The 16443-nt window shown below is 41.8% G+C and overlaps 1 protein-coding gene across 1 annotated transcript in view; it reads right to left on the reverse strand.

The window, feature by feature from the left end:
* The window catches only part of DCAF6 (DDB1 and CUL4 associated factor 6), a gene marked incomplete at both ends in the record, with an annotated part of 111209 nt that overhangs the window by 80997 nt on the left and 13769 nt on the right, over window positions 1–16443 (reverse strand). The window contains 2 exons of the mRNA XM_080699288.1: window positions 3502–3687; window positions 6607–6699. Of these exons, the coding sequence (XP_080555414.1) occupies window positions 3502–3687; window positions 6607–6699 (279 nt within the window). The remainder of the gene's footprint in view (window positions 1–3501; window positions 3688–6606; window positions 6700–16443) is intronic.

A 16443-nucleotide genomic window follows, 5' to 3' on the forward strand; every position in this document is an offset into this window, starting at 1 on the left:
CTATTCCTAAAATAAAATACCACATCAGCAATAAGAACAAGCAAATCATTACTATCATCTTAACTTGGGTGAATCTTGCCCATGTGAAAAAAGCCACACACAAAACACAACGTAACTCCCAATAGAACTTTCAAAAAACTACAAAACCTAAAACTACAAAAAAAAAAAGAGAATGAACAGTGGTTCCTTTTGAATGGTGAAATTACGTGCATATAAAGGGCTCATTAGACAGATGCAGTACTTGGGAGGCTGAGACAGGAGGACTGTAGGTTTGTGGACAGCCTCAGCAACTTTGTGAGGTCTTCTGAAACTTAGTGAGGCCCAGTTTCAAAATGTAAAATAAAAAGGCTGGGAATGTAACTCAGAGGTAGAATGTCTACCGGTTCAATCCCCAGTAAATAAATGAATAACCACAATAAATAAATAACAACAATCTACTGGGGCAATTTCTTGTTCTAAGTCTGGGATACATGCATATATTTTATTTTGTGAAAATTCATCCACTTGCATACATCTGATATAAGCACTATTCTGTGTGCATGTTATACTTTTAAAATGTTTTCTATTATTGTGTCATGTAGAACAGGGTACTCCAAAGATGTCCACATCCTAATTATTGAAGCTTTGAAAACAAAACAAGTTCTTGGTTTTTCTAAAGGTTACTTATACAAACTGACATAATTTAATTACTTCATCATTAGGTAATAAATTTTAAAAACTATGAGTTTCACTCACTGTGCTATTATAGTGCAAATATTAAAATATTTCCATTCACAATTAATGCTAACTTTTATAACGATGTTATAGAGATGTGTGTCACTGAAGAACCTGTCCTCACAATGTCACCTTACTGAAGAAAGTGGAGAAAAACAGCACTGGAATGCTGAATGGCCTAGTGAGGGCCACTGAAAACACTTCTCTAGAAAAGCACCGAGAACATTGCAAAAATTGTCAAAATCAACTTTTTGTGTGTGTGTGTGTGTGTGTGTGTGTGTGTGTGAGACTGGGGGTGAAACCCAGGGGCTTTTCTATTTCTGGGCTACTCCCAGACCTATTTTATACTTTATTTGGAAACAGGGTCTCACTAAGTTTCTGAGAGCCTCACTAAGAAGCTGAGGCTGGCTTCAAACTTACGCGATCCTCCTGTCTCAGCCTCCCAAGTACTGGGATTACAAGCGTGTGCCACCACGCCCGGCTTCAAAATCAACTTTTTAGAATTCTGAAAATCAACCACAGGATCAGAACAACCTAAGAGTTATAAAGACAATGGCAAAACCTCAGGGGAAAAGTGAGTTTTTAACTGGTGCCCATTTCCTTAACTCCATGGCAGCTCTGAAAACCAAAGCCATACAACGGTGGCCATGTGAAAGCCAATGCCTCAACGGGGAGCCACAAAATAGCCAGGAGCTCCAAAGCCTCACCTTCAGACACCGTCACCAAGCTTTCCTGAAGTTAAAGCTCCATTCTGAGGGCTTACCAGGGTTTACAATAATCAGAGTATACTCTTTGACAATAGCAGCTTGTAAAAAATAATCAGCTGCAGTGACTTAACAGTAGCTTTAGACAGCAATACCAGCTGGGGCAAAAAGATGCTGACCAAAAAGTGGACCAGTAAACACTGAAGAAGTAGTGGCTGTAAGAGAATAGAAAACGCTATGAAGTATTTCTGGGAACTCAGAAACTAAGTTCAGGTGCCAACGCCAGGCACCTGCTCCAGAGGCTCTCTTCTAAGGTCTCTGGCTGACCTGGAGGACTTGCTCAATCTGGAAGTGGAAGCTCAGGTGGACTTGTGCGCTGCCTGAGCACGGCGGGCCTGTCCACACGCCGTGCGGTGACAAAAACTGGGCCACTTACAGACATCAATGTCCAGGAGAAAGAATGCACATCTTTAAGATCAGACACAGAAACTCACAGCACAAATGGAAATAGACCAAAATCTCGGAAAGCAAGAAAATATTACTTTCAGAGCTACCACATTATTTTTACTAGTTAAAAGGTTTAGTTTTCGGCAAAAGATTACGAGGCACGTCAAAAAGCAATGAAGCATAGTCTATACAAAAAAAAAAAAAGGGCAGTCATAGAAACTGCCCTTGAGGAAGCACAAAAACTGAACTAACAACTTTTTTTTTTTTTTTGCAGGTCTGGGGATGGAACCCAGGGGCATTGAACCTCCAAGCTACACCCCCTGCCCTATTTTTTTATTCTTTATTTTGAAACCAGGTCTCATTGAGTTGCAGCAGGCCACACTAAGTAGCTGAGGCTGTCCGCGAACCGTAATCCTCCAGGTCTCAGCCTCCCAAATGCTGGGATTACAAGCGTGCACCACCATGCCCGGCTATGAACTAACGATTTTAAATCAGCTATTCTAAATGTGTTCAGGAAACTGAAGGAAACCATGTTCAAAAAGTTGAAGGAAAATATAAGACAAATGTTTCACAGGAGACAATATTGAGACAAAAATTACAAAAGACAACCAATTAAAATTCTAGTTAAAAACTAAGGTTTTAACTGAAGTTAATAACAGAAGAAAAATTCACTAGTGGAGCTGAAAAGCAGATGTGAACTAGCAGGAGAATCAATGATCTTAAATACATTATCCAATCTGAGAAACAGAAAAAAATTATTTAACACATAAGGTAATAATGCAGGAATAAAAGAACAAAAGGGACACAAGAACGTGAAAACCAAACAGGAAAGGGCCATGCAAATCCTACGTGATCAGCAGCTAGCCTAAGCGAAAACGAACCTGACCTGGAAACTTAAAACTTTTATTCTTCAGAGGCCAACAGAAAGAGAGTGAAGAGACACAAAGGATGCAAGTCTTTATAACTTAGATAGCTGGTTAGGAGCTAGTATAAAGAATATATCATAATCCCAGTACTGAGGCGGCGGAGACGGGAGGGTCACGGGTTCAAAGCCATCCTCGGCAACCCAGCGAGGCCCTCAGCAACCTAGTGAGACCCTGTTTCCAAATAAGAAATGAAATTGGTCAGGGGGAGTAGCTCGGAGGTAAAATACCCCTGGGTTCAATCCCCAGTACCACAGTGGGGAGAAAAAGACTAAGAAATAGGGGCTGGGAGTGTAGCTTGGAGGTAGGCCCCTGGGTTCCATCCCCAGTACCAGGAAAAAGAAAGAAAAGAAGAAAAGAAAGTATACAGCATGCATGCAAGCAATGACCTATGTGAGGCAATGGTAAAGACACTTAAGAGTTAAAACCCAGCACAGAGTCATGAGATACAGTAACAAAGGCATCTTTAAAGGCTGGCAAATGTCTGCTGCCTTAGAGTCCTGTTGCTCATAATTACAGACCCATCTCTTAATACTATTACTTGTATCTTATTTCTCAACTTTATCAACTGAAAGACAGACTTTCTGGAATACTTTGCTGAAATCTAGAGTCTGCCAATAACCTCTAAGGATGAATATGGATATACACACACATCAGTATACATGTACACATCCACATCCACACATTCACATGTACATAATCAAACACTGCACCTCATATGTAGTTCCATAATGGCACGTAAATTGGCATTGTCTGTTGGTTTCTGCATCTTGTTCAATATTGGTATAAAATATGACTCCATCTCCAGAGCAAGACACAATCTGCTTATCATTTGTGCATGGTAAGAACTTCGCACTAAATATATTTGCTCGATGCCCTGAACGAATTGTTGTCAAAACCTGAAACATACAGAGAAAACAATTAATGGTAATAAATATGACCATAATCAGTAATAAACTCATGAATATTCTCATCTAAATAAAGATTGTCATTTGATTACAGACTCATACTTAGAAAAAAATCAGAATCTCATATATTTCCTTTTCTTCCCTCTAAGAGATTATCATCAATTGAAATAGTGCATGAAATGAAAATATGCTTATCTCCACCTATTTATTTCATTCAAAATTTTAGTAAGTAAGAAAAAAATTGGGGAACCAGTTTTTAATTATTTTATTTTTTGCAGTATTAGAGATTGAACCCAGGGGCATTCTACCTCTGAGCTATACTCCCAGTCCTATTTTTTATTCTTTATTTTGAAACAAGGCCTCACGAAGTTGTGGAGGGCCTAAGTAGCTGAGGCTGGCCACAAACCTGCAATCCTCTTATCTCAGCCTCCCAAGTACTGGGATTACAAGCATGCCACCATGCCCAGCTTCAACTGATTTTTAAAGTGACTATATATATATATATATATATATATATATTAATTAATATATTCCCTTTAAGAAAGATGAAACAAAATAAATAAATTAGCCTGGTATGTGGTGCAGGCCCCTAATCCTAGTACTTGGGATGCCAAGACAGGAGGATCACAGGTTCAAGGCCAGCCTCAGCAATTTAGTGAGGCCGTCTGCAACTTAGTGAGGCCTTGTTTCAAAATAAAAAGATAAAAAAGGGTGGAGGGTATAAGTTAGTAGGAGAATGACTCTGGGTTCAATCCACAATACCACAAAAAATAGATAAATAAATAAATAAAACTAAACTGGCATTAAGTCATAAAATCAAAGTAATGAAAGAGTGCAGATGAAGATATAGCAGGAGTCCAAACATCCAATTACTGAATGATACCTATAATACCCGAATGGATGCGACAAAATTAGGTTAAATTTGGCATTTAAATATCTGTAATATACATTGCAAATAAAGGGCAAGTTCCCACTGATAGCACTTTAAGTTGAGAGGAAAAATAACCAATCAGTCATGGTGGCACAGGCCTACCATCCCAGCTACTTGAGAGCTGGAGGCAGGAGGACTGCAGGATCAAGTCCAGCCTCAGCACTTAGCAAGCTCCTGCCTCACAAGAAAAAGACAAAAAGGGCTGGGAATGTCGCTCAGTGGCAGAGCACACATGGGTTCAATCCCCAAACAAACAAAGAAAAAAGAGAAAGAAAATAAATCGTACTGATAGAGCAGTTCTCACTAACAGACTGAACCAATTTAAAAACTTAGCATCACACTGTACAAGCAAGTTCATGAGAAAACAGGCTCTTGATTACCGCTGGTGCGAGTGCTGAATGGGCCAACACTAGTGAAGTAGAACTCAAGACACTACATATTGCAATAAATGTCTGCCCTTTGACCAGGCAACTCAACCTCCAGGAAGATATCCTGAAGATACAAACTCCAACAATACAAAATAATAATTAATAATAATAATAATAATAATAATAATAATAATAATATGTCGGGTGTGGCACTCCTATAATCCAAGTACTTAGGAGGCTGAGACTGGAGGACTGCAGTTTAGAGAACAGCCTCAACATTATAGAAAGACTCTCAGGAACCTAGTGAGACTCTGTTTCAAAATAAAAATTTAAAAAGGGCTAGGACTGTAGCTTGGAGGTAGAATGCCTCTGAGTTCAATTCCCAAACTATAAAAAAAAAAAAATTTCAAGTTGTTATATACAAAATGTCAGTTGTTATATACAGAATGTCAGGATTACAAGCTTGCACCACCACGCCCGGCTAATATTTACATTTCAAAGTACAAAAGAAAGTACTCAATTTGGAAAGAACATTACTTCACAAATAGTAAAAATTTAATTTATAATATGCCACAAATAAAACACAATGGTAAGGAAATTTATTTGCTGAGACACCTTTATGCTAAAAAAAGCAAACAGTTAGCCAGGCATGATGGTACACGCTTGTAATCCCAGCATTTGGGAGGCAGAGACAGGAGGATCGCAGGTCGCAGACAGCCTCAGCTACTACTTAGTGAGGCCCTTTGCGACTCAGTGAGACTCTGTTTCAAAATAAAGAATAAAAAATAGGGCAGGGGGTATAGCTTGAAGGTAGAATGCCCGTAGGTTCCACTACCAGTTTCAAAAGAAGAAAAAAAAAGTTGTTTTATGTGGGGGGGGGGTCTGGGGATGGAACCCAGGGGCTTTTGACCTCTGAGCTACAGCCCCTGCCCTAGTTTTTATTCTTTATTTTGAAACCGGGCCTCACTGAGTAGCTGAGGCTGTCCGCGAACCTCTATCCTCCGGTCTCAGCCTCCCGAATGCTGGGATGACAAGCGTGCACCACCACGCCCAGCTTGTCTTTTTCTTCTCCAAACAGTGTTACTGAAAGAATGTCATTTGTGCCATTTATTATCCACTTGAACACAATGAAGCATATTTAACATTTCTAGAGTCTGAGGTTGATTGACATCTTATGTATCCCTAAGGAAACTATGGGACGTTCACGTAACAACTTTTGTTGTTGTTGTTGTTGATACTGGGGGTAGAACCCAAAGGCTTTCCAACTCTGGGCTATACTCTCAGATCTATTTTATATTTTATTTGGACACAGGGTCTCACTAAGTTGCTGAGAGCCTCACTAGGTAGCTGAGGCTGGCTTCGAACCTGTGCGATCCTCCTGTCTCAGCCTCTCAAGCGCGGGGATTACAAGTGTGCGCCACCACGCCTGGCTACAACTTCTAAATTATACAAATAACCTTAGCAAAATTAAGAGGGTATTCTATTATAAATGCCCATCACAGATTATTTACAATTTCTTCATTTTATATTCTTGAATTTTATCTCATTATAGATTTATTACATTTTATTATATATTTATCATTAAATTATAGATTTTTGAACCACTTTTACCTTTCTGCTGTAAGGATTACTAATTACTAACTTGGTGTCATCAGAACCAGATAAAATATATTCTCCAGTGTCATTCCAACAGATTGTATTAACCTAAAAAGAAGCAAACAAGAAATATAAGCAACTGGATATAACAGAAAGTACCCCACTTTTCACTTGCTTAACGGTACAGAACTTACATGACTGAGGTGGCTATATTTGTGGAGAAGAGTTAACGTATCAAACGAAGAGGCCTCAGTTTTGGGTTCCATGGAGGAAGCTGGGATGTTGCCCCTCCATCCCAACGTTAGTGAAAAGCTGAACAAGAAGAGAAAACTCAGCGGCTCCTCTAAGTGAGGACCAGGACAAGCTGTTGCCACTAAGATCAATGTCCCAGCACAGGGATCCGGCTACAGGAGGCCTGGGAGTACAAGCAGCCCCGCAGCAGACTCTCTGAGGCACACTCTCAGGAGCTTGAACTTTAGGAACGCAACCACATTTTCATAGCGAATCTCAGGGGAAAATTCTTTTGCATTTTTGGCAAGAAATCATTTTGAATACACTAGTATATTCTACTGTTAACAAGGTCTGCCCTCAGAAGAAGTCGCTTAAATATACTCTAACCTTCTAGGGTTTTCATCAGAACCTGCACGACGTGGGGGAAGAGGAATCCTTGCCCCAGCCAGCCCTAGACTTCTACATGGAGGAAGGAAAGTACCTAATGTCCAGTCCACTCCACATACCACCCCCTGAAGTGGGTGAGCAGGGACGACGATTCACGTGGCGTTCACAGACCAGAGGTTCAGGCACACTAAGAGAGCCCTAACAATGGGATCACAGAACACTCCCTCTCGTCCTTGCATTACTAACGCCTACTATTACCAGTTCCTTTTACCAGCATATCAAGTGTGGCCAATAAGAAAAAAATCACAGCCGGGTGTGGTGACACATGCTTGGAATCCCAGCATTTAGGAGGCTGAGAACGGAGGATCGCGGTTCACGGACAGCCTCAGCTACTTAGCAAGGCCCTCCACAACTTAGTGAGACCCTATTTCAAAATAAAGAATGAGCCGGGCGGGTGGCACACGCTTGTAATCCCCGCAATTGGGAGGCGGAGACAGGAGGATCTCACAGGTTCGAAGCCAGCCGCGCTGGCTTAAGAGACCCTGTTTCCAAAAATAAAAAAAGTATAAAATAGGTCTGGGAGTGTAGCCTGGAGGTAGAAGGGCTTCCAGGAACCCCAGTACCACCACAATAAATAAATAAATAAAATAAATAAAGAAAAATAGGGCTGGGGGTGTAGCTCGGTTATAATGCCCCTGGGTTTCACCCCCAGTACTGCAAAAAAGAAAAAAGATTCAAAAGCATACTAAAAGGCAAAAAAAGGAGATTTAAAAAAATAGACAAAACAAAGCAAACATCAAAACTAAACACAGTAAGACTTGGAAATACCTGACCAAGAATTTGAAACTGAGATTAATATGCTAAGAGATCTTAAAGGATAAGTAGAAAGCACGTAGAACAAATGGGCATTGTAAAACAGAAAGATTACAATTCTAAGAGAGAATAAAAAGAAACGTTAGAGACTGAAAAGGTTACAACAGAAACGCAGAGTGCCTCAGACAAGCTTATCAGCAGACTGCACAGGACTAAAGAGAGGACCTCCGGCCTTGAGGGTGCATCAACAGACCTGCAAAACTGAGAAGCAACGGCACAAACCAAACCAAAGCACGCCGCCGAGCAGAATACCCCAGGACCGCACAGGACAGAAGGAGCAAATATGCACAAGGGAAAAACAAGAGGGAAGGAGAGAAGACCGAAACGAGCCCAAACAGTAATGACTGAGCATCACCCAACCAATGTCCAAGACCACCGCAGATTCAGGCAGCTCGAAGCGCACACCCGGGACAGGGTAACCACCACGAGAACCTCTCCAAGTGTACAATTCTAAACTAAGGACAGGGAAAGACCTGACCCAGAGACGACTGAGATAAGAATGACATCTGACTTCGCCTCGGAGATCACGTGAGCGAGCGAGAGTGGGATGAAAACGGAAAGTGCGGAGAGAATAAACGCAGCCTACAATTCTGTACCGTCGTTACCCTTTACATTTAAACAAGTAATTAATGATTTTCAGTCAAACATGGAGAAAATTTACTGTCAACAGAACTACCTTGCAAGAAATGTTAAGTTCTTTAGAAAAAAGAAAAAAGATATAGATGAGAAACTTGAATCTACATAAAAAAGGAAGAACATCAAAGCAGACCTAAGATAATTATGCTTATTCTTGATTCCTCTTAATAATTGAACAGATCATTGTTCAAAGTAATATTTTCAATTATGTGCAGATACGCTGGTACACATGCTCGTAAATAAGTAAAATAAATGGTGGCCACAATACCAGGTACAGGACAGGGACTTAGGCTTACTTTGTACTTGTACTACCCGTGAAACACTATAATGTTATGTGAAATAAAAAAAAAAAAAGACTGGGACTAGTTGTATATGTATATTGCAAACTCCAGACTAACCACTAAAAGTTTTTTAAAAGTTGACTGATAAACACTAAGGAAAGGAGAAAATAAAATCACAAAATGATTAATTAGAACTACAAAAGGCAGAGAGTAGACAAACACGAGGACAATAAACAAAGGCAACAAATAGAAGTAAAAAAAGAGATATTAACCTAACTACATCAACCATCACACTGCTGGACGTGCGAGTTTATACATCTGTAATCCTAGTACCTTGGAGGCTGAGACAGGAGGATTACAGGTTCAAAGCCACTCTCTGCAACTCAGTGAGGCTCTCAGCAACTTGGTGGCACTTTGTTTCCAAATAAAAAGCAAAATGGTAGGGGGGTATAGCTTGGAGGTAGACTGCCCCTTGGCTCAATCCCCAGTACCATAAATAATAGCGAAAGAAAAGACAAATCAAGCCGGGCATGGAGGCGCACGCTTGTAATCCCCATGCTTGGGAGGCTGAGACAGGAGGATCGCACAGGTTCAAAGCCTGTCTCAGCTACTTAGTGAGGCTCTCAGCAAATTAGTGAGACCCTGTTTCCAAATAAAAGTAGAAAACAGGTCTGGGAGTATAGCCCAGAGGTAGAAGGCCTCTGGGTTCCACCAAAAAAGAAGAAAAAAAAAAAACAAAAACAAAAACAAATCAAAAGGGCCATGGTAGTGCACGCTTGTAATCTCAGCCTTTGGGAGGCTGAGACAGGCAGATCATGGTTCGAGGAGAGCCTCAGCTACTTAATGAGGCCCTTTGAAACTCAGTGAGACCCTGTTTCAAAATAAAGAATAAAAAATAGGGCTGGGGGTGGAGCTCAGAGGTAGAATGCCCCTGGGTTTTATCACCAGTACTGCAAAAAAAAAAAAAAAAAGACAAGTCAAGTCTTAGTGGTAGAGTGCTTGCCTAGCATATGTAAGGCCCTGGGATCAATCCCCAGAACTACAAATAAATGTCTCCAAAAAAAAACAAACATAAAACACCACCATCACCGTATTGAAACCATACCAATTGCTATGGCATGAGTGCACTGTCTAAAGGCTCATGTGCTGGGAGGTAGTGGGGCCTAGTGCACAGTAAGCAGGCCATGAGGCACCACGAGGGAAGGGCCAAAGGCTGACCCAGCTAAGCACTTTAGTCCTTCAGAGCGTTCATGAAGGACGCTCCCTGTGCTCTTGGCCCCGTCTCCAAGCAGCCACTTCTCCTTTGGCTTCTCCACCATGTTGTGATGCAGCCAAGAGGGCCAGTGGCGGAGGCTGAAAAGATGGGACAACCCAGTCCTGGACCTTCATCCTGCAACTACAGGCTACATAAACACTTTCCTTATAAAGTACCCAACTTCTGGTGTTTTGCTCCTAATACACCAATGTTCTGATATTTCAAAACCTCTCAATCATTAAATTTTATTATTTAAATTTACTTATTTTAATTCACTGAGACATAAAACCAGGTAAGCTAAAATTAGAAAATTTACTAAAAGTAACAATAATCAAGATTTTTTGGTACTGACGAACAGAAAGACATATAGATCAATGGAAATGAAACCAGAATCCAAAGATAAGCTCTCACATTTATGGTCAAGAGATTTTTGACCATTCAATAAAAGATAAAAGTCATTTTCATAAATGGTGCGGCACAACTAGATATCAACCAGTGCAAAAATGAATCAGGGCCCTTATTTCATACCATATATAAAAATAAATTGAAAACCAGTCAGGGACCTAAACGTAAGAGCTAAAACTTATACACAAAAACAAGCATAACCTATTTACCTCTGGTTACACCAAAGTTCCTTTTCTTTTCTTTTCTTTTCTTGGCATTATGGATTGAACCCAGGGGCATTCTACCTCCAAGCTACACCCCCACTCCTATTTTATATTTTGAAACAAGGTCATGTTAAATTGCAAGACTTGCTAGCCTTGAACCTGCAACCTTTCTGTCTCAGACTCCCAAGTACTTGAATTACAGGCATGTGCCACTACATCCAGCTGCAAAGTTTCTTAAATATGATACCAAAAGCCTAACCAAACAACAAAAGAAAAATGTAGACTTCATCAAAATTAAAAACATCTGTAATCAAGAGCACAATTAAGACAGTGAAAAGAGGTAGAACATGGTGTATATCTGTATTTTGTGCTACTCAGGAATTTGAGACAAAAGTATTGCTGAGCCAAGGAGTTCAAGATCAGCCTGGGCACCATAACAGGATCCTGGCTCAAAACAAACAAACAAACAAACAAACAAACAAACAAACAAAAACATGAAGACAACCAACAGCAGGGGGTCAAATATTTGAAAATCATGTATCTGATAAGGTTCTAGTATCCAAAATATATAAATACAATTCAACAGAAATACAGATGACTCAATTAAAAATAGATTAAGGGTGCTACAGGTACAGCTCAGCAGTAGAGCACCTGCTTAGTGTGCATGACGTGCTGGGGTTAATCCCCAGCAACACACACACACACACACACACACACACACACACACACACACAGGCAATTGGTTTGAATCAACACTTCTACAAATGTGATTAATCCACATAAAAAGATGCTCAACATCATTAGTTGTTAGGAAGATAAAATTCAAAACATAATGAATTATCACTTAAAACCAACTAGATGACTATAATTCATATAAACAAACAAAAATAAAGAGTTGATAAAGATGCCAAGAAATTAGAACCCTATAACATTGCTGCTAGAAATGTAAAATGGTAGAGTAGCCCCTCCTTATCTTTGTAGAATACTTTTCAAGAGTAGCAGGGAAACATAGCACTATACTCAAACAGATGTTTTACTTAAAATGGGTTACATCCAATAAATGTATAAGGAATTGAAAATATCCTAAGTAGAAAGTGCACGCTTGTGATCCCAGCATTTGGGAGGCTAAAACAGGAGGATGACGGTTCGAGGACAGCCTCAACTATTTAGGGAGGCCCTTTGCAACTCAGTAAGACCCTGTTTCAAAATAAAGAATAAAATATAGGGCTGGGGGTGGAGCTCGGAGGTAGAATGCCCCTGGGTACCATCCCTAGGACCACAAGAAAGAAGGGAAGGCAGGCAGGCAGGCACATGTAATACACCGAACTTACTGAACATCTCAGCTTGCTGCACGATACATAGACTGGAGATGCTATTCACTTCCACTATCAGTATCATACCACATAACATTAGCCCACAAAAGGTCAAGATTCAAAGTACAGTTTCTACTTAACACTTTTACACTTAATCAAAAAATTATAGCCAGGCATGGTGGCACATGCTCGTAATCCCGGTGCTTGGGAAACTGAGACAGGAGGATCGTACAGGTTCGAAGCCAGTCTCAGCAACTTAGTGAGACCCTGTTTCCAAATAAAGTATAAAATAGATCTGGGAGTATAGCCCAGAGGTAGAAAAGCTCCTGGGTTCCACCCCTAGTACCAAAAAAAAAAAAAAAAATGTAGTTGAACCATTATAAGCTAGGAACCATCTATATGTGCAATTTTTTCTTATACGTACAGCCCATGATAAGGTTTAATGTATTTATCAGGAACAGTAAGAAACATGCAGCAATAACATAATAATACAGAACAATTACAGCAGAACCCTTTTGTACTACAGTCCTCTTTCTTCTTGTGATGATGTATGATGAGCCCATTACTCTGGCGAGATGAGTGGAAGAGAGTAACATAGGCATTCTGACAGAGTGAAGCTCTGACGTCCTGATGTGTCAGAAGGGTCAGCTGCTCTGAGTAACTCTGAATCACAAAGGCAGCATCATGTCAGTGTTTAGAGGGTAGGAACAGATGATGCTGACTGCTGGGGATCCTCAGAGTTGAAGGTTTCTTTGCCAAAACCTTCTGGAAGAGTATTTCGATAAAAGTGGGTTCTTTTTTTAATACATCAAAGTGTTGCTTCACAAGTTGCACTCCCTCAGTGCCATACAGGTGAGTTTAATAGTGTTCCATCAGCCGGCCATGGTGGCACATGCCTATAATCCCTGGACTTGGCGGCTAAGACAAGAGGATTGCAGGCTCCAGGACAGCCTCAGCAAGTAGTGAGACGTTCATCAGTCGAGTGAGACCATGTTTCCAAATAAGAAATAAAATGGGCTGGGGTACAGCCCAAAGGTAGAATGCCTCAGATTTCAATACGAAATAACACACACACACACACACACACACACACACACACACACACGTTGCATCTAAGAATGGTATTCCACAATTTTCTCTTTTAATGCCTGTACAATTGAAACAGTTCAATCTCATTAACATCCACACTGCTGGTTCTGCTTCTGCTTGTCTTCTCCTCCCTGGCCAGCAAGCTCTTCCATTCCTCCTTTGTGAACTTCTCCATGGCCTTCAGTACTTTCTTTTGACTTCTTGCTCAAGCATGCTGGCAGATCTTCTCCACCAACTTGTCTTGCTGCTTGATTCCCTCACGTCTCCACCAAACCCGAGAAGCCTTTGAATCATTCACAACTACATAAATTCTTCCAGCAGGCATTTACAGTTTCCGATTTTAATTCTTCATAGAAGCTTCAATGCATGTTTTGGGGTCAGCAATAGTGACTAATTCCCAGCACTACATTAGGTTCAGATTAAGGTCTGCTCCAATGGCTGACCAAATGCCAGCAGATACTAGGCAGGTATGTGTGGCCTATAAGCTGATTAAGTCCCTGGGACTAAGGGAAGCAATGAGGTTGGATTTGGAAGAAAAATACAACCTTAACCATCTTCATTTTCATAGCAAACAGACCGAGGACAGCCAGGCGCACTGTTTGTTAACAGGGGCAACACTTTCTCTTCCAAGCACTTTCTCACACCTGGTGGGACGCTCCATGAACAAGAGGCCTGCCACCACACTGATCACGCCACCAGGACACAGGCAGGCCGCTTTCGTCTCTAGAATGTGTGGGCTCTTCACTTTATACATTCCGAGTGGCTTCATCCCATCCTGCAGTGCTGCCGTATAGCACAGCTAGCTGCCGTCCATGGCCCACCTTCTGCTGTGTCCTCTGCAAAGTCAGGAAGACAGGTCCTACTGGGCATCTACAAGAGCCAGCTTCATCACAACTGAAGGCTTGCTTGCATGGCATCTGTCCTTCCACTGTCCCAGAAATGTGGCAGCGGCTTCATCAGAGGAGCAGCCTCTCTAGGTTTCCTCATAGGTCTTTTTGGTCCCAACCTACTTGTGCATCTGCATAGCCACCTTGACTTGCAGTAAATGGCCTGGTGCTACTCACTGCAGGGAATCCCTTAGGAACCCTTCCCAGAGACGTCCTGCTTACTGGCACAACATGCTGCTCTCAAGTGCAACGCGTTTTTGTTCGTCTTTTGCCCCAAAACATAATGCCTTCTCCTTTTCTTTTCTTTTTTTTTTATACTGGGGATTGAACCCAGGGGCATTCTACCTTCAAGCTACACCCCCAGACCAATTTTATTTATTTATTTATTTATTTATTTTTGTGGGTCTGGGGATGGAACCCAGGGCCATTGGACCTCCAAGCTACACCCCCTGCCCTAGTTTTTGTTCTTTATTTTGAAACCAGGTCTCACTGAGTTGCAGAGGGCCTTACTAAGTAGCCGAGGCTGTCCGCAAACCTCAATCCTCCGGTCTCAGCCTCCCAAATGCTGGGATTACAAGCGTGCGCCACCACGCCCGGCCCAATTTTATTTCTTATTTGGAAACAGGGTCTCACTAGGTTGCTGAGGGCCTATCTAGGCTGCAGAGGATGGCTTTGAACCCGACCCTCTAGTCTCAGCCTCCCCGGTACTAGGCTTACGCCTGCGCCAACACACCTGGCTATGCCCCTTCCATCTTAACTAAGCACTTGTCACATACTGTGGTCATTATGTGTACAGTCTGTGATGGGATAGCAAAAAGCCAGCGTGAATTTCTTTATCCTTCACAATTTCACTGATAGAAAACTCATTTTTCTCATAGCTATCAGCCACTTCAGCATACATTTTTCCTTTTTTTTCCTAGGTCAAGAAATCTCCCCTTTTCGCTTAATGGAAGCACATTAGGCTTCTCTCGACACACCTGGAATACCAGCATCACTTTTCTGCCTTGAGGCACGATAAGTAAAGGTTACCTGAACACAAGCACTGTGATACTGCAGCAGTATATACTTGTGAAGGTGAAATAATATGGGTCTGACTTGCTTTGAAATACTTCAGCAAAGGGGCAAGATTTGGGAAAAATAAAACTTAAAAATGTGATCGCCCAGCTACCTCAGTCAGTAGAGCATGAGGCACTTAAAAATGTGACAAAATCTTGGCAATTTCGAAATGCAGGAGAAGAGTATATGAAAAGTATTTTTGAGATTTTTATAATAAATTGTTTTAGAAAGGCTCTGTTTTGGACATGTTGAATTTGGGTGTCTACTAGACATGCAAAGTGCTAAGTCGAGTTGGATATTCAGATAGTTGGAGATCTGAATATCCAACTCTATTCTAGGAAGAGGCAGAAGCCATGTCTTTAGCCATGGGACTGGGTAGGGCCATAGTATCAGAGAGAAAGAAGGCTGAAGGTCAAGAAGTAGGAGAGCCAGATGTGGTAGCGCATGCCTGCAGCCCCAGTATCTGGGAGGCTGAGACAGGAGGCTGGTACGTTCAAGACCCACCTCGGCAATATAGCGAGACTCTCAGCAACCTGGAGAGATCCTGTTCCAAAAGACAAAAAGAGCCGGCGCGGTGGGCACGCTGCCATCCCCGCGCTGGGGAGGCGGAGACAGGAGGACCGCGCAGGTTGGAAGCCAGCCTCAGCTACGGAGTGAGGCGCTCAGCAGCTTAGTGAGACCCTGTTTCCAAATAAAAAAAATATTTAAAAAAATAGGTCTGGGAGTATAGCTCAGAGGTAGAAAGCCCCTGCCAGGGTTCCACCCTCAGTACCACAAAAAAAAAAAAAAAAAGCCAGGCGTGGTGGCGCACGCTTGTAATCCCCGTGCTTGGGAGGCGGAGACAGGAGGATCGCGCAGGTTCGAAGCCAGCCTCCTCTGGCTTAAGAGACCCTGTTTCCAAATAAAAATATAAAATAGGTCTGGGGGTGTAGCCCAGAGGTAGAAGGCCCCTAGGTTCCATCCCCAGTACCACACACACACACACACACACACACACTCACACACACACACACACACACACACACACACACACACACACAGGCTGGGGGTGTAGCTTAGAGGTAGAACACCTCTGGGTTCAAGCTCTAGTAACACACACGTGAGCGCGACATGGAGGAAGCAGGTGAGAAGACCAAGAAGACAGTGTGAGTCAAGAGGACAGGAAGAAATCAGTGATAATGTGGTATTTTAAAATAAGGGTGTGTCCCACTGATGATAAAAGCTTCTGAGAAGCGA

This window comes from Muscardinus avellanarius (genome assembly GCF_963383645.1).
Source record: "Muscardinus avellanarius genome assembly, chromosome: 7".
NCBI lineage: Eukaryota > Metazoa > Chordata > Mammalia > Rodentia > Gliridae > Muscardinus > Muscardinus avellanarius.